Raw genomic sequence first — 27,955 nt, 5'->3', positions numbered from 1 at the left:
GGCGGCGCGCACGCGCAGTGCGCAGCGCAGTGGGCGGCTGCGCGTCGGCGGGGAGCGCCGCGTCCAATCAGCGTGCGGGGTGTGTGCGCGCGGAGGGGGTGTGGGGCGCGGAGGGTGGGAGGGAGGAACGGGTAATGTTGTTGGGAGTCACCTGACCGCTGGCGCCGCAGTCGGGCCGCAGCCTCTGTGGCAGGAGCAGACGAGCCCGTGGGGAGAACGGGACGAAGCGGCGGCGGCGCCGCTGCTGATCCTCCTCCTCTCCGGCCGGCCGACCGACCGACCGACCGACCGACCGGCGGGTGAGGGTCCCGGCGCGGAGGAGCGGCGGCAGACGCTGAGGTGAGCCGGGCTCTACCCAGCCCAACCGGCCGCCGCGGGGAGCGAGCGAGCGAGCGAGCGGGCGGGCGGGCGCGCGCGCCCGCCCCCCTCCTCCCGGTGGCGGTTCGGCTAAAGGGGTGGGGGCGAGGGCAACGCCATTCGTGGGGGGGAGGGTGGAGGGAAGGCTGAGGCGCCTTCGCAGGGGCGGTGTTAGCCAGCCGGCCCCCTCCTTCCCCCTCCCCATTCCCCCGTTGTGACCCGTCCCGCCGCGGCGGGGGCCGGTGCTGTGGGACCGGCGGCGGGGGGCCAGGCCGGGGCAGGGCGGTGGCGGAGGCGTCCCGTCAGCGCTGGGCAGCGGTCGGCTCCCCCTTCTCGGTGCCGTGCTTCAGGTATTTCCTTCCCTCTCCCTTTCCCCCGAGGCCCGTGCCCGGCGCCGGGCAGTCAGTCGTTACCGGGTGGCTCATCCCCGACGTTTCCGCGGGTGTCCATGTGCCCGTCCGCTGCGGTGACACAGGCGTGACTCTGCCACGCCGCCGCCCCCTGGCCCCGTGCGGCAAGGGGCAGCTCAACCCCGCGGGAAATGCGGCGGTGAAGCCGCTTTGCCCGGGCGAAACGTGCCGCTGGCGTGTTCGGTGCTTGTTGCCCTCGGTGGGAGCTGGAGAAGGTTTGTTTTAGACCGTAAACAACGAGATCCGAATCCTGTCTGTCTTGTTCCGTGCAGGGAGATACTTGGCACGCGTTGGGGCGTGCTGAAAATGTAGCAATTGTAAAAGAATCGTCACCTGCTTTTCTGTCAAATTGTGTTTGCGTTCTTTGCTTCAGTACGGCAATGTAACAGTAATGCCAAATTCATGTGCAACTGGGGCCTCTAAATGTTTGTTGAATTAAGAAAGGACAAAGCAAACGTTCTAGTAGTAAAGGTAAAATGAAGATAACTGTATGTACGGTTTCATCATGCGTTAACTTTTGACAGACACGTTAATTTGAGGCACCTCAGGAAGGTACTTGCAGTGTGTGGAAAAACATTTGACTGTAGTAATGCGTAATTGCAATCCCGAAACACTGTAAATTGAGGTTACACAGCACACTTATTACTAGAGTCATCCTTTAATTCCAAATATTATGCCACATTGAAGAGAAAAAGAAAGAGCATATGCCTGTCAAACGTGGTGAGTCCAAATTAAAGCAACTAAGATATTCCAAGTCTTATTGTGTGGCTTATGAGTTTAACTTTAAAGGTGACTTAGATGGCGTAATTACTCTTGGATGTCCTAACACGTGTGAGTAAGGCTGTGTGTATGTTAGTGAGTAGTGAGTTCCAAAGTAGCAGATTTGCAGAGGGAAACAGTTGACACTGAAAACAGAATATCCCCATTGTATGCTTTTTGGAAAGTCTTCCTTTGAGCTAACTCTACTGAATCCCTTAGTATTTGGACTTCTTTAGAATTACTTGTGGAGTACATTTCCCAGTTTAATTTACTCTAAAAAAGAACCTAGTGTTGTTTTCTGGGTCTGTCTTCTGAAGTGAACGAAAGCACACTTTAGTGGCATGTTTGGGAAGTTTGCTTCGCTAGCACACTCCTGATTCTAACCAAAATGCTATGCCAAGGATATTTTGAATGGTAATAAGTTTATGTTAACATAAGAATTATCTAGTATTAAAAAAACATACCCTTTACCTGATCATTTGGATCAGGTGGCACTCTCATTGGGCATAGAATAGCCATGCACATGAGTTGGGCGAGTCCCAAATAACTTTGCCCTGTGGTTTAGGGAAGCATAGCTCAACAAGTCTCCTTCTCATGTCATTCCTGCTCTTCCACCTTCCCAGTTATTTAAGATGAGGTGTTCCTATAAATTCTTCACAGATTTCCATTTAATCATAGCGATGTCTTTCTCACTGCGTTGGACATGCTGGTGTGAGGGGGAGGAGTAGTAGGTCAGTCAAAAGGATTCATGTTTGTGTCCGAGTGCTGGCATTTTATTTGTCCCTTAGAATTCAGCCACTGAAAGTTTCATGGGGGAGGTTTTAGGGGTAGAAAAAAACCTTTGTGGTATTTATAGTCTAAGTCCTGTTTATGTGCAATCCTTAGTTAAACCATAGGTAACGTGTTAGTTGATGCAAATGTGGGTAGGAACAAAACTTTAAGTGAGCAAAAAATAACTGCTGAAACAACCATTAAGTTGGAGGAATTCAGCCTAGTATGACCACAGTGGGCATAATGTATGAGGTCCCACCTGCAGCTTTCCCTGCCCCCCACCTCCAATTCAGAAGTTAGCGTTGTGGAGAGGAGGAAAAAAAACCAAACTAATAGCAAGACTCACTTTGCTGTAACAAATCATAGGCTGTATCACAAAAGTATCTGCATTTCCAGCAGTATGCTCTGTTTTTCAGTTAAGGCCCTTTTCAGAGTGGAAGGAAGTTTTGTTCTTGCTAAGTAATATGAAGGGAAACCTTAGTATTTTGTATAAATGTGAGTTAGCAGGTTGGAGTAAGGCTCAACTGATGGGTCAGCTACTGAAGCTTTAAAAAGGAGGGAGAAGTGCGCTATGAAGGACAAATTGACTTTAGAAGCATTGGTGAAATACAAATAAATTGAGTTTAATCATTAGACATATATTGGAGAGCGGAAGAGGTAGCTGAAGGTATCAGTCGCTCAAAATGCCTTTAAATGAGAGCCTGTGTCTTAAAGAATATTCAATTAATCTTTAGAATCATGTTGAGATAATTTGTTTGTGAACGACTTCATTTGAACTGTCAAGATAACGTTTGTAGGTGTGTGTTTGAATTCCAGCCTTGGCCCATTGACTAATATTTTGATAAATAAATAGATAGCATTTGCTATCCCTGTTAATGCTTCTTTTAAGATCAGTATTTTATATGGTACCATCCCTAAAATACTTACTCACAGCTCAGCTAGTAAGGCCTTAAGTAAGGCACTCTTAACATCATATGTCAGATAGGAAATGGTCTACAGTTTCCTAATGGGAAAACTGAAACACAGCTGTATGTGGTTTGGTGGAGGTCTTTTAATGACTATTTGAAGTCTGGTCTTCTGCGTCTTTTTTTCCTTATTATATAAATATTGCCAGTTCTGATGAACCTGTGTTTTTCTGTTTTCGTGGAGATGTGTCTTAGTTCTTTCTGATTTATGTCTAAAATATTTGTAGAATGTTGGTTCAGTTTCACATACTGTGAAGAACAATTGCAGAAGAAAATGGGAGTTAAAAAGCTAATACCAGAAAAAAGATTATAATTTCCAAAAAGTGTTGGCTTTGACTTGCCAATATATTTATTTCTCAGTTCTTTCAGGTTGTTTCTTGTGTCTCTCTAAGTTAGAGTAGGATACATTAGAACCACATATGGTTAATTTAGTATTCATTATAAATATTTTGACATACATACTTGTGAATGGATTCTGACAGTCATTAAAACAAAATTATTCATGTGGTTTGTTTAACTGTGGCAAGGAGTGGAATACGTAGCTATAAATGCAAAGGTATTCGTCCTTTAAGTAAAGGCAAGAGTTGACAGTAGATGTTAGTTGAGCATGCTTTACATTATGCGAGTTTACCACTTACCTAAGTGAAATTTTTATTATCTAACCTAGTTCTTATTTAAAAAAAAATAAAATCAGTTCCTAGTAGTATTTTTTGGGGTGTTGTATTTGTGGGCGTTTTTTTGTTATTAGGTGGTTTGGGTTTTTTTTTTTAGGTGAACCATGCCTTTAGGAAGTGTATTGTTATCTTCCCATAGTAGTTGTTTAAACACCAGCAGAATTGAAGGATTGTAAGCGATGGGGTTTTGCTGCAAAGGAGTGTTCGAAAACCCTTCAGTCCTATTTCATTTTTTAGCAGTGAAACAAACCAAATCCCACAGCATGATTTTTATCCCTGATCAAAAAATTAAACAATTAGTGTTGTGTAAAATAATGGTAAACTGCAAAGTGGTAATATTATTTTCTGGCTTTGATATGGACTGCTTGATATCATCCTGTGAGGGAAACTAATCAAACCTCTGCTCTGTGGAAAATTTCAATGATTACACAGTATCAATCCTTTGCTTTTTTTTTTTTCTCTAAAATCCCAGCTTCTGGTGTCTTGTAAGTACTAGGGATCTCAGATTCCACCCACCCCCCCCCACCCCGTTGCCCCATGCCGCAAGTTCTCATATAGTTTGCAAATCTTAAAAAAGTGAATATTCAGGCTTAAAACCTGGAAAACAAATTAAGACACTCAGCGCGGACTTAAAACTTGTCAGACTTCCCGTCATTCTTTTTAATTCTTGCTTGAAACTTGACAGGAGTCCAAATGCTGTGGTAAGAATTATGTTGCAGAAATACAACCTAATAATTTTTTAAAAGTTCATTTATGTAATTAAGCTGTGAACAATATAATCCAGGTGTTTAGACTAATAAAGAATACAATTTAGAATTTTAATTATGAATGTGCTAATCATCTGACGATGAGTCCTGCTTTTTTCTGGAGGAGAAAGCATTGTTCTTATGAAGCAAATCTTACTTTTTGCTTTTGTTTTTAATCACTTGCTCTCTTTTAAAGTCTTTTTGAACTGAAGATGGAGAAGCAATAAACATGAACACTAAAATGCTGGTTCATTCCTTGTCAGCATAACGTGAATCAGCAGCTATTAACCGCTGTGAGCATTCATCTGTAACATAACTTTATTTCCTTAAAAGGAGAGGTAGCCGGGGGCAAGGACATAGATATAAAACTTTAGAAAAAAGCCTTTGCAGTGTATTTTGAATAAACTGCCTCTTAGCCAAACTGTCTTGTTTTAGCAGTAGTAAATGATAGTTGTCCCTTTGCACTTCACATCTGTGGATAGTATATTTTTTTTATAAAGTAAATGTAAATGTCTACCCTAAGGGAACTGACAGAGAGAAGTGACCAGCTGGAAGTTACTCAATAGATCAACGTAGGAGTCAGGAATAGCACCCAGAGTTTTTCTCCGACCTATTTTTTTGGGTCTACAATGCCTTTTTTCCCAACTGTTCACGAAGTGAAAGTGCTCTAAGAATACAGATATGTTACAAGCATGGTGATAGCTGAGCAGACCTTTATTGTCTGCTAGGTGATAAATTAATCTTGCTAGTTTTATTGTGATTGTGATCGCAAGTGAAATTGCATCTGCATGTCCAAGTTCAACCAACTCAGATAGGAGTGACAGCGAAGTTCCCCTGCCTGGGTTCTGCAGCTACTGAAGGGGAGACTCACTCTGTGCTTTCTCTTATTCAAGAACTTACCTGTGTACAAGTGAGAGTTGCTGTGATTACCACAGAGGATTGATACCCAGTATGGTATTAGTGGATGGTTGCTCACTAAGTAAGTAAAAACTAGGAAGCAGGGTTTTGTTTACTTTTCTAGTAAATTGGGTAACTTTTGGGCTGGATCATTTACAGGAAACTTATGGTAGCTGAAGGTCAGGAAAAAAAACCTCATACGTGTAGACTGAGTTGTGTGTGATGGTAGAGCCACGTAATTCATATCAGAGTCTAGGAATACAAGATGAGCTCTTCTTTTTTATGAATATCTGAAATGGATTTATTGATTGATGGAAAATAAGTAAGAGGCTGTTGCTTTTTAAAAGAAAGCACTGACTTGATAGGATGTAACTTCTCTAGCTCGTGTATTTTTGCGGAGCTCTTGCTAGTACCATTGCTGTCTTAGAGCTTAAGACAGAATAACTGCAGCTCAATTTTTGCTGTTTTATTGCTCCACTTGCTATTAAGTGTATTACAGGTGATGGTAACAAAGTACAGTCCTGTGTTTTATTTGATCAGGAGATCATTAGGTTTGGATGCTAGGTTCAATTGAATCCCAATGCCTGTGGGTTCCCATTGTACCTTGGTGGCCACTAGATACTGGATTTTCGTTTCCAGGACCTTAAATTTACTGTCAAGAGTTTAGATTGTAAGTTTGGCCAATCAGCTCTGTCTTTCAGAAAGTTCAAGACTTCTAAATAGTAAAGGCATGACCATTGTTGATTTCCATGGATTTCTGTGCTCTGACTTAGTATTTTTAAGGACAATTGAAACATTCAAGCTCAGAATGTTCAAAAAGTACTTCAGTAAATGTGTACACAAATCACAGGTGTATCATAATGTAAATAGAAGCAGAAATGGCAGTGATTTGACTCTTAAAACTGTATCTCAGTTTTAAGGGCCATTTTAGTATTCTTTGGCTGTTTGCCTTAAGAGCCTCAGAGCTTATGGAGCTCGTTTCTGTGACTCATTCATTCTTTCTAGTTGTGAATTTTCTTCTAACACCACCAGCGAACCTTTCCAGTGTCAGCTGGTCTGACATTCAAAACACTCCGCTTAGCGGTAAAGTGTACCCCTTCATATATTGAAACTTCACCCTTTTCAGTTTTTGTGGTGTTTGAGTATAAACTAAGGGACACTGAATTTACCTCTGTGTTAGCCGTCTTTTGTTCTTCTGAGTTATTCTGTGGTAAAGTTCCTGGCAGCTGTCATAGGCAGGCAGAGACACCTCCAGCTGTTAAGCTGTTATTTTTGTCTTCTTTGTTCGGAAAGAATGGTGCAAGTATACAGTAAACCAGCTATAAGTATGCAGTAAGCATACAGAATTTATATTACCTGATTGTTTTTCTAAGTTACTGAAAAGCCTAGTTGTAAACTGTAAGACATTTGGGGGGATTTTCTAACACTGCAAAAAGCAAGATGCTCTGTTTAAAGCCCCATTTAAAGTCTAAAGAAGTTCTTACTATTAATCCATGGCATTGAATAGTAGTATGTTTTATTTATTTAGTCAGTGTGGTTGATTTTTATGATCCTGTATGTTTGGCATTCATTGCTATTAAATTCATTGCTATTTTGGGTAGAGCATTCATTTGTTAGAAATTCTCTACAGAAAAGCTGGAATTCTTTGGTAGTTGTCTAGCAGGCATCTGGATGAGTGGCAATGATTTGGGATAATTGCTGCTGATGTTAATACTTGCAGTATGGTGATGGGCAGTACAGTTGCTTTATTATTCTAAGGTTTTGAATGTTGTCTTAACATCGGCACCTTATTGTTATTGTTTCTGGTTAGCCATATAACTTGCCCATTCGAATGGGATTTCTGTCATCAGCTTTTTGCAACCACAAAGGACTTGATCGTTATGGCAAATTGTGAAGTTCAGGCTCAACAACACAAAAAAAAGCTCATATTGAGTGTTCTATGTCAGTATACATATACTCTGCATTTTGCCGTCTTTTGCATAATGGAGAAAATTACTCCTCAGCATTAAATACTTGAGAAGGTGGCACTGTGTCAAATCCTGACTTTCAGGAGTGGTTTGCTTGGAAGACCTATTGTAAAAGGCATTAGCTACTAGTTTTATTACTATTATTTTAATATACATGTGCATATATATTATATAAATTTTATGTATTATTTATATAATACATTGTTTCTATATTTGCATATATTACTCAAAAGTATATATTTATTTTTTTTTGTGAAATGCCGTACCAAACTCTTTGCAGGACTTTGTCTGAATTTTTAGAGACGTGTACTCAAGCATCAAACAGTTCTTTGGCCCTAACATAAACGTGTGGAGGTAAGCTGGTTTCTGCGCATGCTTTTGTCAGATTCACCGACAACTTGATGCTTCAACGCTTCCTTCACCTCTCGCATAACACTTTTCTTGTTGACCGCAGGATGTCGAGTGCAGGCTTTTACATGCTGTGGTGGTGCTGTTGAGCATGAAAGTTAATCTACCTTCTGCCAGATTTCTGTGTGTGTGGATGAGAAATACATCACACTATTATGAGTTTTATCCTGGTAATATGTTCCTACTCTCATACTATCTATTCCAAGGTAATATTATCTATAATTATTTTCCTTCTGTGTCTTGGCAATGACAGTTCCTTATAGCTTTACCTGGTCTCACCCATAATGATTATTATCTTTGGAATATATACTCTTTTTTTTCTGAAGTATCACATGGGGAGACTTCATGGTTTACTTAAACATCTGCACCAAGTGACTCTGAAGCAGAGATTGTGTGTGAAGGCAGTAGAGGATCATTTAACTAACTACTTTTATTCTGCAGTTAACTAGGGGTTAAAGAGCATAAAGAGCTTACCAGTTGTAAGCAGTGAGATGAGCAAACCTGCAGTCTAATTTTAAAGTACCTTACACTTACTATACTTCACATCTACCTTCATGTTAATAGTACAAGCTAGTGAATAACTAAATGCATGAGAAGAATGAGTCTTGGATGAGATCTGTATTTGCCAATAAGGCTTGATAGGCATCTTGCTCTGATCTCTGCACTGGGTACTTAAAACAAATGTATATTCCTTTTTTTAAATGTTGTTGCAGTGCTAATTTTCATTAAGATAAGAAGTATTTTGTATGTTCTTTAAAAGTAAATATATGTCTAAATTGAAAGTAGAGATGTCTAAATATACTGAAGATATGGTACTTTTACAGGTAATTTAGGCATAGTTTTCCTATTATATGATAGTAGGGAGAAAAAAAATAGAGTTACTTCACTTTTATAAAGCAGAGTAAAGTTTTATAGCCAGTATTCAGGAGAAAATATTTTTGTGCTTAAGCAAAACATTTTTTATCTCAAAATCACTGTCCAATAAAGAATGGAAACTTTATAGTAGCGTGCTTTGTTGTCAAAGCAGAACTTGATTCATTCAACTGCAAGTGTTCCTTTTTGTAGTTTTTATACTAGCATGTGTGTCTATGTACGTTCACTCCTCTTTTTTTCTTTTTTCTTTTTTTCTTCCACCCCCTCTTCTGAGGACTATGAGGTTGTTAGGTGTGCAGAATTTAGGTGAGAGGAATTTGAGGAATGCTTTTATACTAGTTTTCTTCTGCTAACAGGATTTGTAGTTAGTGAGCTTTTATGTTGCTGCTTCTTTAATCCTTTCAACCTGCATTGTAAGGATTATTTTAAGTTTTAGAAGATTTTTTTGGACTCTCCTTATTTTTGAAGATAACTGCTGTATCAAATAAAGAATATTCTTGCATGTGTTTGTTTCTTAGCATCTTTTGCATTCAGTCATGTGGTTGTTGACACTGACTTAGTGAACAGTGATTTAAATATACAGTCATCTGCTGACTTTTGGAATACTTTTAGAAATCATCTGCCTGCTTTTAGTTTTCCTTACTTAAGTGTTAATTTTAAAATAAAAATAATGTGGTAGAATAGGAGTTTTAGTCTGGTTTCCAAGGAAATAATTTGTGTTATCATTGTTTGTAGTATCAGTCTTCCTTCTTTTTAGTAACTTGTTGTTGCTTGCATTTGAATTGTCTGAGAGGGGAAAAATAATCTGATAGACAATATTTGTAGAAAATTATGTAAAACAGACACCTGCATTGGGAGGAAGAAAGCCTAGTAGGGCCTGTACTGGTAGGACAGTTGTAGCATGAGCTTGTAAGTTATAAAGCTTCTTTAAAAAAAGCACCATTGAATTGTTTTCTCCACTTCACAACTTTTCCCCTCTTTGTCCACCCATAAATAAAATGAATTTTAAGAATTTCTGAGTGCTCCAGGAGAATAGTTAAAGTAGAAGAAAAATTAAACAGCTTGCAGAAGAATGTTCTCTTTGGTACAACAGTAAATCTTGTTATTGTGGATATGTATATAACAAATCTACTTATGGACCAGTGTATTTTGCACTCACGCTGCTGTGGAAAATCTAGTTGGCTGTCATGACAAGTACTATCATAAATGTGGTACCGTGCCTATATTACGCAACTAGAAAACAGAATTAAGACATTCACAAGTTTGACCTCTGTTAGCACTTCTCTAAAGTGTTACAGCTTTTTACAGTGGTTATATTTTCCCTTTCCTGTTTGATGCTTTTTGTTTTCAGCAGCATTTTCAGTCTTCTGGTTCTTTTCCTTTTGATTTCTCTCTTTGTCATGTATGACCGTAATCAGATCTGACAAAGAAGACTGAGAGAAATTTAGTGTTTGAGTGGGGGGTGTGGTGGTTTGTTTGCTTGGATTTTTTAGAAGTTCTTTTAAATTTTGAAATGCTTAATGAAATGCTGTGTGTTATATTTTGGGTGCCTCAAAAAAACTTGCATCCTGTTTAAATGTAGTGGGGACATAGCTTGGCTGATGAAATCTTCGCATTAGGAAGTATAACACTCTATCAGAGTCAAGTGTTAAATTGAGTTATGATCGAATTAAATATTTATTTTTGCTTCTCAAGAAACAGAAGGTGGTGTTTCAGTGTTGAAACATAATTATTTTTTTTTGGCAGCAACAGCATTGGAAGCTCAATATCAGTGCTGTTTTGAAAGTGTATTGTGTGCCTTGTGGAGGTCAAGTGAAAAGGAGGGTTGAGTGTCCTCTGCGTATCTATATCCATATATGGAGACAAACTATTGTTCCTTTTAGCCTTCCATGCTATGAAAGTGTAATTATCTGAATTGGATATTGGAACTGATTATTTTATAAGGGAATACCCAAGCGCAGCATGTATGATACATGGGTTGTCTATCTGAGGGTTGGGAGAACTTGAGACGTAAAAAGAAGAAAGAACCTTTAAAGGCCTGGCTGTAACTATAGTCTCCCTCATGAGATTTGCCTAGGTATTCACCCTGAAATATGTCCTTATCTTTAATACTTCCCTTGTGCTCCCCACCACCCTGTACCTAGTCTTCCATTTTGTCCTCCGTTCCTTTTTGGGGTTGTGTGTTTAGTTTGTTTTTGGGGTTTTTTTATTTTTTTTTAGCCCTTCTGGCAACAAGTACAGAGTCATACTTTGTTAAACTGTATGTGCTGTAATATCTGAAGAATATGATAAATTAAGGATATAGGCCAAACAATTTAGGAATACATGATTTATATTGCACTGCTTATTTCTCATAAGCTGTTATAAGAATATAACTTCAGAATAACTTTCACAGAGAATTATTTCATAATTCCTATTTAAACTGATTGGAAATTAAATATTTCCTAAGTAAACAAATCTACGTAGTCTTGTCACTAGGTACGTGAAAGCCTTTAAACTGTTTTTTTTGCTTCCAAAAATAAGCCCTTTAGGTTTAACAGCGCATGGCATAGCAATTGCTTAGTGTGAGAAAACTCTGATTTGTGTAACTTTTTTTTTCCCCACAGAACTTTTATTTTCACAAAACAAAATCTTGTGTATTTAAGCAAGTGTCCCAAAACCGAATTATTTTCTTTGTCTTTGACAAGTTATGATCTGTACATTTTGTTGGTAAAGTTGACTCTGAAAATGAGAGAGTGGGAAGGGGAGGTAATGCTGATGGTCTGCGCTTTACCAGAGTCCATACTGGTACTGTGCCATTACTACTACTGCTACTGGAAATACGGATCTCGTTCTTTTCTCTTTCTGTTTAAAAGATCACTAAAAATGTCCATATGCAATGAAAATAACTTGAGTAGTGAGTAAAACCAGGAGTGTATCTGGCAGAGTGGTTGTTTTTTTTTCCCCCACTGTGTTTAAAAATGGCCATGGCCTCCTCCCTCCCTGTGTTGTGAAAGTTTCCCATATTTGAAAACTGAAGATTTTCAAGGGCTACAGTTTTATTGTTGTTGGGAATTGGCATATCATAACAGCCTCTGTTGAGCAATACAATGATTGGGTAGTGCTGTGTCGGCTGAAGTGAGTCTCAGCAACCGTGTTCAGTTACAGCAACTCTTGGGTAGAATAGTCCAGTGTAATCAAAATGCTTGGTTTGTTAAGGTAACACTTTTCATAGTAATATATTTTCCTTGCGGGAGAATTCCACATCTGATTATGTGGTTTCTTGATTGAGCTGTAGATGTGAGGACACTTCTCATTAGGCTTTTTTTAACTGGAAGAAAGGCTCAATCCAAAGAAGACAGGAAATCAGAAATACTGTATAAAGATCAGACTTGGAAATGCTGTTAAACTTTGCGCTCTCTAGGAGGGCTGACTTCTCCCTAGCACTCTCCCCCCCACCCCCCAATACTGGGAGTTCAGGAATAGCTTCAGGACAGTTACATAGGAGCTTATTTCAAGGTTTTAAATATCATATAACTTTTACTGTTGATCATTATCCAATAAGTATTTCAGACCTTTGATGTTCTTTCACAAAAGGGTTTCCATTGCCAGGTGATCTGAATCATAGTGATCCATTAGGAAAGCAAACTTCTGACAAACATAACAAACCAAATAGTAATGAGCAGGAGAGGGGGGAAAAAAGGCTGCAGTAGAGAATTAAGGCAGGTGGAAAATAGAACTAAGCTGCTTTCAAAACAAAACACCAACCTACTAGAAAGAAAATACTCTTATTTTACCAATGCCTGATTGGTTTGTCAGGCAAACTACTTTTGAAAGAAGGAAAGAAATATTTTAGTCTGTACTGGGTGAATCAGTAAACAGAAGTAGCTTACATAGTATTTTGGTGAATTTCGGCTTAATGCATCTAGTTTTTATTTCTCTTTAGATTTTCATAGTGTTGGAGTCAATATACTGCTAACTAAAAATGAAAGCTTAAATAATTTTCAGGCATTATGGTAAAGTTATGACTCTTAATCATTTGATGAGGAAAAAATCTGTTCTTTGTCACTGAAGTCACATGTAAAATTGTTCCTTTTTTGGTCTGAGACTACTAAAGCAATATTTTAAGATGTACATATTAAGGTTTGAGTACTTTAAATGCTCATTAGCATGTATTTATGTATTAACATGTATGAAATATCGAGTATTAGTCTTAAGAATTAGAACGGGCAGTGCATGTTTAACAGTTTGCTTATTATGTTCTACTGTCAATGGGCTCCTGTTGGGTATGACTTTCACATGTACAACTTGTTTTTTCTTCCTCCAGATTTGAAGAACAGAAGCATGCTTTCCACTGAGACTCACACTACTATTTGTGATACATAATGTCTCTAAGTGAGAAGAATAGTGTGGTTTTTGCATATGAATCTTCAGTGCACAGTACCAACATACTTCTCAGTCTTGATGATCAGAGAAAGCAAGATATTCTCTGCGATGTTACTATTCTAGTGGAAGACCAGCGATTTCGGGCTCACAAAGCTGTCCTTGCAGCTTGCAGCAGTTACTTCCTTTCAAGAATTGTGGGCCAGGTGGATGCTGATCTTATCATCACTTTACCGGAAGAGGTGAGTGTCACTCCCTTCCATATTTTACCTGCCAATGCTTCTAATCTGTTTTCTTCAATTCTGTTTTACAATGGGCTGGTGCGTAACTGAGAAGTTAAGGTGGGGGCTTTAAGAACTGGAGGGAAGTATGTATGTTACCTTTAAGATTGTACACCTGTTTCAAAGCATAAAAGTTTATCAAAAAAACAAGCCTTAAATGGTAAAGAGGTATTGCAGAACTAGTTCTCCTGTATGAAAAGAGAATACTTTTGGAGTAATAAACAAACAAATTAAAGCTTAAAATGGTAATACTTTTAAATCAATGTAATTAAGATTTGGTTTTGTATGTTTGAGTAATATGACTGTGCTTATATTCTTTGCTTGCTGCCTTGCTGCTTACTGTTTTTAACAGTTTTCTTCTGCTCAGTTCCCCATCCTTTTTACATAGTGATCATTAGCATCTTGATTTTTTTCCTAGTGTTTTATTACTTCTAAGACTTAGAAAATGTATTGTAATTATTTGCTTTCTTTTTTACCCCAAAATACATATTCTTAAATCAGATTGAATTCAAAAGTATTCAGTGGGAATGAGCCAGAACCTGACATCATAGGAAATGAAATTTATTATTACATATCTGGAACGTCCAAGACATTTAAAGATTCCAAGTTGTTATTTAGTTAAGTTATAAGAGTCATGCAGCAAGCAACTGGATTTGTATATAAAATGCTGTGTGTGTAGATGAAAAGTGAAGAGCCTCTAAGTGCTCTGATTGTGCCCAATGGTAGTAGTAATCTCAAGAGTTGGTTGTTAAATAATCAATGGCTTTCTGAGAGGTAGTTTATGGTAGTTAGCTTTGGGGGTGGGAAATAAGATGCAAAATGTTGACAACTCAACTAGAATCATTAAAGTTAGAGGAAAGGTGTGCATCAATGAATATTTATAGTGACAACACAGAGATGATGTATTCAGCCTGTACTTCAGTAAAGTAGCGACCTCACTGGCTTTGTAATGTACAGAGAAAAGCACAAGGATTCTCTATTACAAGAATCTTTCAGATTTTATAGGAAATGGAAAACTAAAAGGGATCAAGTGGTCTCTTTAAAGATCTTCAGTGGTCTTTGTTATTGCCTATTAATCAATGAACTTATTACAAAATTACATTACAGCATAATACCACTATGTCACTTACTCAACCAACTTACTGTGTCTATGTGGTCATTTCTTACTGGTTGAAAGATAGAGCTCAGAGGGTTGTGATTAGGGGCACAGAGTCTAGTTGGAGACCAGTGACGAGTGGTGTTCCCCAGGGGTCAGTACTGGGTCCAGTCCTGTTCAACATATTCATCAATGACCTGGATGAGGGGATAGAGTGCACCCTCAGCAAGTTTGCTGATGACACCAAGCTGGGTGGGGTGGCTGACACACCGGAAGGCTGTGCCGCCATACAGAGAGACCTGGACAGGTTGGAGATCTGGGCAGAGAGAAACCTTATGAAGTTCAACAAGGGCAAGTGTAGGGTGCTGCACCTGGGGAGGAACAACCCCATGCACCAGTACAGGTTGGGTGCTGACCTGCTGGAGAGCAGCTCTGTGGAAAGAGACCTGGGAGTCCTGGTGGACAACAGGATGACCATGAGTCAGCAATGTGCCCTTGTGGCCAAGAAGGCCAATGGCATCCTGGGGTGCATCAAGAGGAGCGTGGCCAGCAGGTCAAGGGAGGTCATCCTCCCCCTCTACTCTGCCTTGGTGAGACCGCACCTGGAGTACTGTGTCCAGTTCTGGGCTCCCCGGTTCAAGAGGGACAGGGAACTGCTGGAAAGGGTGCAGCGGAGGGCTACGAGGATGATTAGGGGACTGGAACACCTCTCTTATGAGGAAAGGCTGAGGGATTTGGGTCTCTTCAGTCTGGAAAAAAGACGTCTGAGGGGTGACCTTATCAACGCTTATAAATACTTAAAGGGTGGGTGTCAGGACGATGGGGCGAGGCTCTTTTCAGTGGTGCCCGGGGACAGGACAAGAGGCAATGGGCACAAACTGGAACATAGGAAGTTCCACCTAAACATGAGGAGGAACTTCTTTACCCTGAGGGTGGCAGAGCACTGGAACAGGCTGCCCAGAGAGGTGGTGGAGTCTCCATCTCTGGAGACATTCAAAACCCACCTGGACGTGTTCCTGTGTAACCTGCTCTAGGTGACCCTGCTCTGGCAGGGGGGTTGGACTAGATGATCTCCAGAGGTCCCTTCCAACCCTATGATTCTATGATTCTATGATTCTATGATTCTTTTTTTTTTTTTTTGCTAGATGCTTAATATGTTGATAGCCTGAATGTGTCTCAGATTAAAAGAAAAGTAATTGTGGGAGCTGATGTGGAAGGGAAGTAGGATGCCGGGGGACACAAAGCCATGATTTGGAGTAAAAGAGGGAAATTAGTGAAGTGTAAAACGCCAAACAACCACTAAAAAAAGAAACAAAACAAACCTTCAACTTATTCCTAAATTAAATTGTACATATAGTTAAGTATCTTGCTGGCAGAAGAATTCAGTATAGTTAATGCATGAATATAGCACTTTATTCAGCATAAAGTCCTGTTCATTTCAATAGAGGAGAGCAGAATGTCGGCTTGAGTTTGAGTAGTAATAATGGACATATTGCTTTATTCTTCACTTGCAGAGAAAATCTAAAGGAAGTGTGATATAATTTGTAATATGGTGATCTGTTTACAACTTTCTGCCTAATTCCTTAGTAATTTTTTCATGGGTAAAAGATTATCTTGTTCAGTTTGTAACAACAAAGTTTTTATTTATCTTTGATTCCCTGTTAGGCAAACTGTTCTGCAGTAAAAACCGACATGTCAATGATGGAAATGTTCAAATAAAACTAGCTTGTCCAAGGAGGCTTTAAACTGGGAATAATTAGTTTTGATGTACAGTTTTTGGGTACAATTCTTTTTCATCTATGGGAGGAAGAAAGGAGTAGGTGGCTATAGTAATAAATAAACATATGTGGTCAAATTCCACTTTCTCAGACTTTTTTGTCAATGATGCATAAGACTGTGAAAATAGTAGTAATTGCTCTCTAAAGGAACAATTAAATACCAGCAGCATTTTGATCTTGAGCAAGTAACGTACAGCTTGGGTTTGAAAGAGATCTTCGTAAAGTGGGAACTCAGTTACTGGTTTTCGATATACAGCAATATTTTTCACTTGTTTGTAATGTATTGTCAGAACATTTTACTAAGATAATGATCACAGTGAAGAAGATAATTGCCACAAAAAGTACAGGATAAAATTTTATCAGAAGATTTGTTTCAGAATGAGTGTGGCCAGGCTTTCTCTGTGGAACAAATGTGTTGCTTCTGTCTTGTACTCTGTCCTGCTGGCCTGGTTTGCTCGCAAGTAAATTTGGGTTCTGCGTGTTTCTCTATTTAAACCCATATGGGCCATACAAATATTTTTTCTTTCTTTTTTTTTTTCCCCAATAGGTAACACTTAAAGGATTTAGTCCTTTGCTTCAGTTTGCATATACAGCTAAACTTATTTTAAATAAAGACAATGTGTCTGAAGTTTGCAAATGTGCTGAGTTTTTGGGTGTACACAACATTGAAGAGTCTTGCTTTCAGTTTCTCAAATTCAAATTTTTGGACTTTAAATTGGATCAGCCCGACTGTCCTAGGAAGAAGTGTTGTACACGGCGTTGTCAGAAAACAAACCCTAACATTGGCAATGTGGATGATGGAGACCTAGAAATAGATGATGAAGTAGAAGAACTTTTAGAAAAGGAATATACTCAAACTCCTGACACAAAGCTCTGTAAAGATGAAGAAAATGCTAAATCAACACCTGCTGTCCAGGATAATGCCAATCAAACATGTGATCCTGTACACTTAGAAAGGGGTAGTGTTTCCAGCTTATCTTCCCAATGCCCAAAGTATAGGAAATTCCAGAAAGCTTTTGGAAATGACAAAGTTCATACTTCAGAGTCCAGTTCCAGTATAAAAGACATTCAGGTGCCACCAATTGTAACTCTTCTTGAGAAAGAAATATCTGATAATGATGGCATACAAAAAGCTCAGGAGTGTGTACCTATGCAGCTGGTCTCAAAATGTGAAGAGACTCAGGTAAAAATGGAAGAAGAGGAGGAAGGCATTGAGCAAAAGGAAGAGTCAATGAGAGATTCTGTGACTCAGAATGTGTCGTGTCCTGTGGAGAAAATGGATCTTGCTGCTTTCCCCCAAAACTCTGCTGCACCTCATGGACTCAATTCTGTGTCTTTTTTACATACTTGTGAGCAATACAGTAACTTGAATTTCAGTAGTATGCAAAACAACACAGTCTTAGCTGAAAAAACTGTATCAGGTACTGGAGTTGGGAATGACAAAATTGAAAGTCAAGATGACGCACCTTCAAAGGTTGATTTGTGCACTAGAGAAGCCACTAACATTGCATCAGCTGGTGATCGAAGCAGTGTGGAGAGAGAGGTAGCAGAACATCTAGCAAAAGGGTTCTGGAGTGATATTTACAGCACAGAAGCCAGTCAAGTGCATCTACCACCTGCAGTTCCAAAAGAGTGCTTGGAGCCAGTATATTCGGGGAAAAAATCAGAGTGTCCATGGCTGGGTATCAGGATCAGTGAAAGCCCTGAACCTTGCTCTCAACGGACTTTTACAACATTGAGTTCTGTCAACTGCCCCTTTATAAGCAATCTTAGTACTGAAGGATGCTCCAACAGCTCGGAAATAAGCAGTGGAGATTGTGTTCAGGGACAGCAACAAGAACAGTGTCCCTATAATTATGTGATAAGTTTGGGAGAGGATTCGGAAACTGACACTGAGGGAGACAGTGAATCCTGTTCGGCAAGAGAACAAGAATGTGAGGTAAGAACATCCTGGTGCATCCTTTGCTTCCCTGTTTCTTAAAGTTGGGTTCTCTTGGGTTTTTTGCTTTTTTTCTTTGTGGTTGCCCGTTCTAAAAATCTGGGAAATTAAACTTTAAATAAACATTCAGAGGTTTATATGGAAGATCACTGGTAATTCAGGGAGAGTTATACAATATTTTTTTGGTAGGATATTGAAGTGGTAGATTCTTAAGTATTATATCTCTTCAGATATTTTTCTGTAGCAACTTTATCAGAAAAGGTAGTGAGTCTTAAACCAAGGCTTGGGGATTCTTTTTTAGAATTTCTTTTTTTTTGGTCTGCTTTAGGTAAACATAAGAAAACCTTAAACTTCTTGGAACCTTTGTTTTGTAGAAACTTAACAGCTTTCCTGGTTTTATTCTGAGTTGTGGGGAAAAGGTGGGAGAGAAATGATACTTCAGATGTGCTGTGAAATGAAAACTAAGTTTTCAAGCTGGCTCAGTAGCTGTGTATTTATGACTGCTTTAATATTATCACCTTCTCCAAAACTGAGGTTGTATCTATTCTTCCAACTGCAGAAGTTATTTGGCTCTTCTTTCCTTTATGTCATTGCTTAGATAGTGTTTTAGGCAGGCGCCATACATAAATAGTCTAATCCCAAAAGATTTTACTATATACCTAGAGTGATTTCTGTCACAGTTCTTAGAATTGTAGAATTGCAATGTGACTGTGTATGGTGGATCATTTAATCTAATGAAAATTCAGTTGTTTTTAAAGCACTAGTGTTTTTCTTTTCAAGATGCAGTGCCTTGCTGAGACTTAAAAGTAAGTGGAAGCTACCATCAATATAAAAAGTAGGCAGGCCAAACAAAAGGCCAGAATTGGTTAAATACGTTCCTTGTCTTTACATTACAAAGAAGTAGATGGCATCATTGCTGAGGGCAGTTTGTCACCGGTGGTAGCCAAACACAGAAAGGGTTTCTCTGTTTGCTTTTTAAACTAAATTCAGATCTTTGGCCGTAGTAAGGTGACATCTCCTGCTACTTAATGTACTCAAACATAAGGATTAAAGTGTCTTTAGCTGGGTACTTCATAATATGTGGCAACTATTTTGTAAAGGTAAAAGGTTTTTTCAGTGTTAATCAGGACTTCGTGATCTGTATATGTTTTGGAAGCTCCTGCCTCTGTAGCTCAGGTGTACAGGCAGTAGCAAGAGCCTGGTTCTCTCTTCTGCAGCATTAAGAATTTCAAGACAGATATTGTAACTTCTATATTTTAAGTAAATGCCTGTTTCAGATGAACTTTTCCTGCAGAAAACTGTAGTTATAAAAATGTGTGCAGGGTACAGGCTTAATAGCAGGGTATAGGGGAAGCTTTAGATTGTATTAGTGATTCTTGACACCTGTTTTGTGCACCACCTAACCATAATTTATTTTCCTGTAGTGTATCACCTAATTATTTGCTGCACACGCGGATAGATTTCATCCTACTCTGACTATGCTTTTGAGGATCCTAGTGTAAATGTGCAAAGTTACTCAGTTACTTCACCTGTGCTTGAACTCATCTAGCTGAAACCCCTGGATTTTATCCACCTGACCTGGTAGCTACATTAACTTGCTCTTGTCTCTGAGATTTAGGAAGAAAGATGGGTTGTGTAGTAAAGAATGCTTAAAATGAAAACTTGAATCGGCCTGTTAGTGTTTGTGTGTATCATTTTCACCTTTGATTTACAACTGTGTCTTACATTCTAGGTAAAACTGCCGTTTAATGCACAAAGGATTATCTCACTTTCCAGAAATGACTTCCAGTCATTTCTGAAAATGCATAAATTAACTCCTGAACAATTGGACTGTATTCATGATATCCGAAGACGAAGTAAAAACAGAATTGCAGCACAGCGATGTCGTAAGAGAAAACTTGACTGCATACAAAATCTTGAATCTGAAATTGAAAAACTGGTATGTATAAATATTTATTACCGTTGACCTGAGTCTTTCTCTAAACATCTTGACTGGACACCTTGCAGTAGTTTGAGAGTGAGGTGGCTTACTACTTTTTCCACTCAAGCTTAGAAAACTTTATCAGTCTTAGATGACTTCTTGATAGCAGTTCTAGATTTTCTGCGCTTTACACATTTTTCCTTCTGTGGACTTGTTTGCATTGAAGTAAAAGTGCATCACAGCATAATTTTGGTGAATGGTGTTTTTGAAGCCCATCAGAATTAAGCATTAAGCTTAATTGTACAGAACCATCACTGGTACAAACCGTCATCCCACTCTACTTTGTTTTCTACCTCTTTCCCCTTTCTTGCTTCATGCTTTTATTCTTCAGCTTGTGGTATTCCTCATGATCAAGCTTACAGTTATGCAATTGTAAATTGTGTAAGTGTTTTTTCTTGTAACATATCAACATGGGCTGGTGAGCTGTTTCCTGAGTCTTGAATCTTAAAAATGAGACCCTTGCAGAAAGGCGGAAGATATAGCAGAACTCAGGAAGCTGCTTGCCTTTTTAGCAGTTGTATCAGGATTGTAGCTCGGGAATTAATGCATACAGATTTCTCTGCAACCATGTGTTAATATAATTTCTCCTTCTTAAAAGGCAATAAAAAGATTAATATGTAATTTAAGAGAAATGTGGGTAATCTGAAGTTGTCCTGTCAAGAAAATGATTGTGTCTTTTTTCTGGTCTTTGTTTCTGACCCTCTCATCTCAGTTTCATAGTTGATCGTACCATGTGCACTAACTAAATAGTTCTGTCATTCAGGGTTGCTGTACTGCTAATTCTTGTTTAGGGAGCATTTTAGACTTTGTGTTAATGTACATGAATTTGGTATTTGCGTCAGCTAGGAGCATGTGCAGTCATGTTGCACCTTTTTCCTTATGACTTCAGAGTGAAAAGGAATATAAAATTAGAGCAAAGTGCCATGGGCTAGAAACTTATTTTCCTGCAGTGGTCCATCATCTTTCACCACATGCACTTCTACTTTTGCATCAAAGGAGGTAGGCTTTGAAGGAGGGCCTGCAGTGCCATACAGCCCTGATGAGTTGACAGAGCAAGTCATTCAGTGTGCTGAATGAAGAAGATACCCTGGGAGGGAGGGAAATAAGGTGATCATGTTTGTAACAGTTACATTATTCTGACTAAAGAGAGAAGTTGCATTTCTGACAGTTCAGAGCTTTCTGCCTGGTTTTGTCATCGTACTGTCATTTCCTTTTGTTATGTGACTTTGTCAATATTGCGTAACGCTTGGGGAGAAAAAACATTAGAGGTTCATCTGCAAGATTAGACCTGTAGTTGACTAAGTGAGTGACAGTCATAGTGTAATATCCTTTCTTCTGTGGGCCTGTGCTAGAACAGACTTGAATGTCTGCTCTTTGACAGATGTCACTGTGCAAGGTCTAGGCAGTGAGCATGGAGAATTGTGAGGTGAGGTCTGAGTTATGAATCATGCTCTAGGCACAAACGTGTTCCAGTTGCTTATTTTTTTGCAACTGTACAGTTAAGTTTCTTCATAACTTCCTGAAGAGACCTTGTTTGGAGCTGTTGAGCGTGCCTGACAGCAACTGATGTTATGCACCATCAAACCTGTGTATGTCCTGCACAAATACAGAAACTTTAAGATCTGTCTAGGCATAATTTCTAGGTGGGTAGAAGAAAAGAAACATCTGTGGAAGATGTTGTGTGGCACATCCAGGTTGCTTCATGCTTGATGACTCCTGCCTCTTTCCTGCTTCTCTGGGTCAGTCATATGTCTCAGACCTGTTAGTCTTTTGATCTTCTCATGGTATCCTCTGTAATGTGGCCTTGAGAGAGGATAATGTGGTGTAGCTGTAGTTTGAAAAATCTTGACAAGTAGATACTACTTTCTACTGTAGCCTGTAGGAAATCATATTTGGTTAAATTCCTCATCCTGGCTTCAAGAATGTGCAGCATGTTGCTTTGTATTAATTTCTATTTGTTGTTGCATATCAGGTTTTTGTTCTCTCAGATTAAAAGATAGCATTTGTGATGTGTTTCTTGGAAAAGTCTTATATCTGGAAAAGACTAATTCCCTGCATGGGTGAGTAGAGGCTGGAGACCAACTGGCTGAGGAGTAGCGTTGCTGAAAAGGACTTTGGGGGTCTGGGCAGACAGCAAGCTGGGCATGGGTCAGCAGCACATCCATGCTGAAAAAAAAGGCCATCAGTGTCCTGGGCTGTATGAAGAGGAGCCCAGCCAGGGGTTTGAGGACAGTGATTATACTCCTGTACTTGGCACACATAAGACTGAATCTTTTGCCTAGTTTTGACCTCTCCCAGTGCCAGAAGTACACTGACAAACTGGAGCAAGGTTAGGAGAAGGCCACCAGGATGGTCAGGCCTGGAGTACTTCTACTATGGTGAGAGGCAGGGGAAACAGGGTTTCTGCTTGGAAAAGAGATGGCTGTGGGGAGACCTAAAAGCCACTTGCCCATATCTGTGGGGAAGTTCTCAAGATCATGTAGCCATTGGGAGGGGAACATCTTTGGCTTCCCGAGGGCTAGCACTTCACAGCAGGAGAACAAGAGACATTGTTGTAAATTAAAATGGGAGGTTTCAACTGGATGTAAAGAAACGCCTTTTCCCAGTGGGGACAGGCAGGCAGTGGAGCAGGTTACCCAGAAAGGTTGTGCCTGATCTGTCCTTGGAGGCTTTCATGACGTGACTGAGCAAAGCCCTGAGTAGCCTGATCTTACCCAGAGCTAACCTTGTTTTGAGCAGGAAGTTCGACTAAAGATGTACTGAAGTACCTCACCCCGCCAAGTGATTCTGTAAAATTGCAAGTCCTACGTTAAGGTCTTCTTGTATCGAAGAAAAATGCTGTTCAGTACTGAATCTAACTGTTATCTGGGAGAATTAAGTTTGGTCATGTCTCTTGATCTTCTGTACTGATAATGTTATTTTTGACCCCCATACAGTCTTTGCTTATTGATCTTTCAGGTGAACCTATGTATTCTTGTTGTTCACTAATGTTCCATATTTGAGAATACATGTGGGCCACTCAAGGAGATGTTGGCTTGTTAGAAATGCTCTTTCAGAGCACTTGTGTATATTCGCATTCATTGTACTTCTCACTTCAAAGCTTTCGAATTAGGGTATTTGTGAAGGGGAGCAGAGTAAACGACAACTGACCTCAAGAAGCACAGCTTCCCTGAAGATTCTGTAGCTCAGGAGAAGGATGTGTCAGTGAGTGACATACTATAAGCTGTGATCCAAGAAATGTAATTGAGATCTTGTTATATGTAGTGTAGCAGAGAGAGGAAGTGTGTGAACTAAATAGATTATTCACCAGAAGAATTAAAATACCTCTGTTTGATTACAGTGACCTCAAAACTGGCATTACTTTGCAGTATCAGTGTAACGCCGCTAAAATAAAACAGTAATATTCAAATGTATTAATCTGTCAGCAACTTCGGATGGGGCCGGGGAATTTATACTGGAATAACTATTTCTGAATGTTGAAGTTTGTGTTAAAAAACAGCAGTCCAGTTAATTTCATAAGCCCATAATGCACAGCTGAGTGCCTCTACATACCCAAAATGTATATAAAATTATTTCAGAGTAGGAGATCTGGCAACAACTGCTCCCAGTATGCTGACAAGTAGAACTTTCTAATCATTTTAGGCAAAAACGATTGGCAACAACTGTTTCTCTTGCAAAATACCATTTAAAGTTAGTCAGTTCTTCCAAAAAGAAGTTGTAGTGGTTGCAGTATGAGTTCCTCCTGCAAAAGGGAATGGGAGAAGGACTGAAAATAATTAGACTTTCTGGGAGTGAATTGACATTACAATATTGATAACACACAGTCCCTATGATTAAAAATTATATCTTAAAAACTATTTACAGCTTTGTATATCTTTAGAACTCTGCCTCTTATTTAATTATAGAGCTCAAAATATGTGGCATGTTTGGTTTTTGGGGTGGTTTTCCCCCTTTTTGTTTTTTTAACTGCTTCCTATGGTCTTGCTTCTTTCCTTTCCTCCTTTGCCATTTCCTCATTTATTTTTTTGTGGATGTTGCTTGTTTCCATCATTAGAGCAGCCCCTCAGTTATCCATGTCCTCTCATCTTCAGTTACTTTTGTCGGAAGTCTCACAAAAATTCATGACACTGAAGTAAAACCCCCCAAAAAAGAAAGCTAATTTTTAATGAATGGTACCTTTTTCTATTTGATATTCATTAGTGAATTGCCATCTTGCCTTTTGCTGCCCCGTGTTTGGAAGATCCTAGTGCATTATGTAGCTAGGTTGTAAGCTCTTCAGAGCAAGGACAGTCTTATTTCATGTCTGAGCAGTATCTGCCACTCTTAAGCATGTTTGCTGTGTAAACAAAACTGAGTAATTCAGCTGATACTCTCCTGTTCCAGTAGTAGGTTACTTACCTAGTGGCATCTCTGTTCCTGTCTCCTTAATCCACTAATCTATCACTCCTCTAAATTCTCTCTGAATTCACTCTGAATTCTTTAACTTGCAGTCATCTAGTCAGTGCCTCGAAGCAAACTGGACCGCTGCATTTCCAGAGAAAATATTTTGTTTATGATTTTAACGCTTATTTCTTTAATTTTCCTATATTTTCTATTTACTTTAGAAACTCTTCTACCTCTGTTGCTTGTTCTGCAGTGCACTTGGCACTTAAGAATTGAATTTTATTTTCATCTAGCAGAGCAGTATCAGTAGTGAAAATGCAATGTCTGGTTTTCAACATTTAACTTCTAAACAGAAATCTCTGTTCTGCTTAATGTTCTGTTGACCCAGTGGTAATGGTTTATATGTTACCCTGTAAAACTAGTGTTTCAGGAGTATTTATAGTAAGTGCAGCTAGGCTTCATTTATTAAATAACTACGAATTACTGTTTTGGCTGCCAGTATGAGTTTTGAAAAAGTCCTATGTCTGAAGAATCACTTCAAATATCTGAGTTGATGATGCTTCAAGAGAGGTTAGGATTGCCCTTTTGATAGGTGTTTGGTTGTGTCGGTGTTTACCTTCTTATTGCCAAATTACTTCTGTTTCAGCAGTCCAGATTTTTTATAGTCTTGTTTTAGCCTTGCTAGGAACATAACAAACTATAGTTTTTGTGTTAAAATGCAGACTAAAAGGCTGTTTTTCTTCTTGCAGCAAAATGAGAAGGAGAACTTGCTGAAGGAAAGAAACCACATTTTGTCAACTCTGGGTGAGACAAAGCAGAATCTGACTGGACTTTGCCAACAAGTGTGTAAGGAAGCAGCCTTGAGTCACGAGCAAATACAAATACTTGCAAAATATTCTTCCTCAGATTGTCCGCTTTTGTTTTTATTACCGGAGAGAGAACGAACAGCTCCATCTGATAGCGAGCTTGCGATACCAGCAAGTGTAGAATTAGCAGATGGTCTTTCAGGTGTTACATCTACAAATGAGCAGAGTTCTTGTTATCAATGTGTGAAAAGTGTGTGTGATGCAACTTACGATCAAGTACAGGAACTGCATCCAGGTTCCGTAAGAACATTAGAGAAAACTTCGCTTATGGAGCAATGTGGACAGAGCGGTGGTATCACAGACTTCTGTCAGCAAATGACTGACAAATGCACTACAGATGAGTGAGTCTACTCTCTTCCTATTGCCAGCCTCTCAACTTCGCAACTAAAAGTGAGATTAAGCATTATTGTACCTTCCTAAGCGAAAGAAAAGATGAAACTTTATCTTTTGAAACTACATCAACAATTACACGGTCATTATATTACTTGGCAAGCTTTGGGTTTGCTCTGTGTAGTTCTAGAGTGTAATTTGTATGTGTCAGCCTCGGAGCCTTTTCTGTGTGGTGGTGTCAAGGAGGGTTCAGGGAAGTTGTTGGAAAGTACAGACTCTGTGCACAGATGTTTATTTGTGAGGAAGCTTTCATTCAGGTATAGAGCAGCCTTCACTCTGATTTGTGCCACAGTACCTAATGCTGCTCTGCATCTCAAGAAAAGCCTCCTAACATGTGTTTATGCACAACGACTTCTGGAATTCTTATCTCTCTAAGATTTCTTTTTTCCTGGTAGGCAAACCTTGAGAAGCATATATAGCTCTGTAAACGTTTATTTTGTAGATGGCTTAGGATAACATGACAGTATGAGGAGATTCTGGCAAGTGCGCTCTGGAACAGCTCATTGCTTCCTGCTGTTCCCATCCCTGTACCAGAGCCAGTTTTTATTGAATATATGCCTTTGCCTTAGCTCTCCAGAATGTAGTTAAGACTGGAACAGCAGAGGTGCTGCAGCATACTGCTCTCTTCTCTAGATTTTGTGGGAAAAATAACGTACTGGGAAAGTTTAGAACCGATGCCATACTTTGATTAGTGTGGATTGGATCCTCTGGCATCTGAATCCCATATGCTTGTTAAAATTCATTGCTGTATTATGACTTGCTGTCCTAGCACCTTCAAGCTCTCTGCTGTTTGTGGTAAGTTTGAGTCAAAGTATTGTGGAAGTTTAAGGACAGATTCTTCTTTTTTTTTTTTTTTTAAGGTATTCAGGCACCAAATTCTTTGACTTCAGTGCCCAATTGCCTAAAGTAATCTACAAATATATTTGTTCTCTGATCACTGGGACCAGTTAAGATCTATTTCAGAATTTTAGTCTTCAGGATACTTTTATGGCTAAACCTGTAGTACACTTCCAATGGCTTGCGCTACAAGTATAAACATATAGTAAGTATAATAAGGAAGTGGGCTGGAGGGATTTCCTTTATTTACTTTGCAAAGGAGAAGTTCAGCCACTAAAAATGATCCCCATTTTTTAGATTTCTACATGTCAGTAGATGCATATTATATACCAATGATGCTTTATTATTTAGATATTATTCTTACACCAGAACAAAGTATTGAACCTCACCACAGAAGACTTTGGTTTTGCTGGTTTACAAAACATGAAGAATCTTGTACAAGCCAGTGGAATTCTTCATTTCCTACCTCAGAATGTATATTAGCTTTTTGTGTCTTTTGTGTGCATGTACAGTAGGCAGCAACTAAGCGAAGGACTAATGTAAATACTGCTTTGTGGTTTTATCTTGCAGTGAGACAAAACTTGTTTTTGGCAAGGCTCTTTTTCTTTTTTTCTCTCCTTCTCCCACCCCTTATGGGTAACATAGCATTAATAAATATATTAAGACTATTAAGCCACTTATTTAAAACAAAAATTAAAAATTTGACAGATTTCAACATTACTTCTCATAACCAGCACGTAATACAAGTGACTACACTACCTCACCTATGGGATTGAAAGTTGATTTAAATCTCTAGTGATATCCTTGGATTTTCATCATATATCATTACTTTTTTTTAAGGGGAAAATTTGTGTTAATGGAGCATAGCTTGTATAAATCACAGTGCTTGCAGTAACTGAAATTCAGAAATAAATACTATATGGCAGACATGAGAGTTCTACTGCTTTGGATATATCTTCAGATAATTGAATTGAAATTCTTTTAAATGGCTGTCATTTATATATGTTGATCCTGTATATGTATTACTCATGAAGCTCTCTGGGTTTTTTTCTCCAACGTCTGTATATGCCTGGTTAATTTAATCCTTCTTCCCTCCCATGCTGCCACCCTGGGCAGTGTTTTGCTCCAAAGTCTCCATTTTATTTAAAAAGCAAACCAACAAGAAACAATTAAAAAAAAAAAAAAAAAGACAGAAGGCCCCAAACCCTTCTACTG

The 27,955-nt window shown here is 39.1% G+C and overlaps 1 protein-coding gene across 3 annotated transcripts; it reads left to right on the top strand.

Moving 5' to 3' along the window:
* The first annotated feature begins 135 nt into the window (after positions 1-135).
* Positions 136-27,955, top strand: BACH1 (BTB domain and CNC homolog 1). 3 transcript variants are annotated; one of them, XM_063346956.1, is made up of 7 exons: positions 136-339; positions 7,827-7,900; positions 8,001-8,160; positions 13,134-13,431; positions 16,892-18,283; positions 20,016-20,222; positions 25,397-27,955. In XM_063346956.1, the coding sequence occupies exons 4-7, from the start codon at positions 13,192-13,194 to the stop codon at positions 25,856-25,858; spliced, it is 2,301 nt and encodes a 766-aa protein (XP_063203026.1). In that variant the 5' UTR covers positions 136-339; positions 7,827-7,900; positions 8,001-8,160; positions 13,134-13,191; the 3' UTR covers positions 25,859-27,955. The 3 variants fall into 3 exon arrangements, with proteins under 3 accessions (XP_063203026.1, XP_063203018.1, XP_063203009.1); XM_063346948.1 differs by lacking the exon at positions 8,001-8,160; XM_063346939.1 differs by lacking the exons at positions 7,827-7,900; positions 8,001-8,160.

The sequence above is a fragment of the Chroicocephalus ridibundus genome, chromosome 1, assembly GCF_963924245.1.
Source record: "Chroicocephalus ridibundus chromosome 1, bChrRid1.1, whole genome shotgun sequence".
Taxonomy (NCBI): Eukaryota; Metazoa; Chordata; class Aves; order Charadriiformes; family Laridae; genus Chroicocephalus; species Chroicocephalus ridibundus.
Note: the sequence above shows the minus strand (reverse complement) of the source record. Positions and strands in the feature narration are given on the sequence as shown.

Bases quoted from the DNA above. Each gene is read 5' to 3' on its own strand.
- BACH1 (XM_063346939.1), top strand. From the start codon at position 13,192: ATGTCTCTAAGTGAGAAGAATAGTGTGGTTTTTGCATATGAATCTTCA. The intron at 13,432-16,891 runs GTGAGTGTCACT...TTTCCCCAATAG, and splicing joins TCATCACTTTACCGGAAGAG to GTAACACTTAAAGGATTTAG. The intron at 20,223-25,396 runs GTATGTATAAAT...TTCTTCTTGCAG, and splicing joins AATCTGAAATTGAAAAACTG to CAAAATGAGAAGGAGAACTT.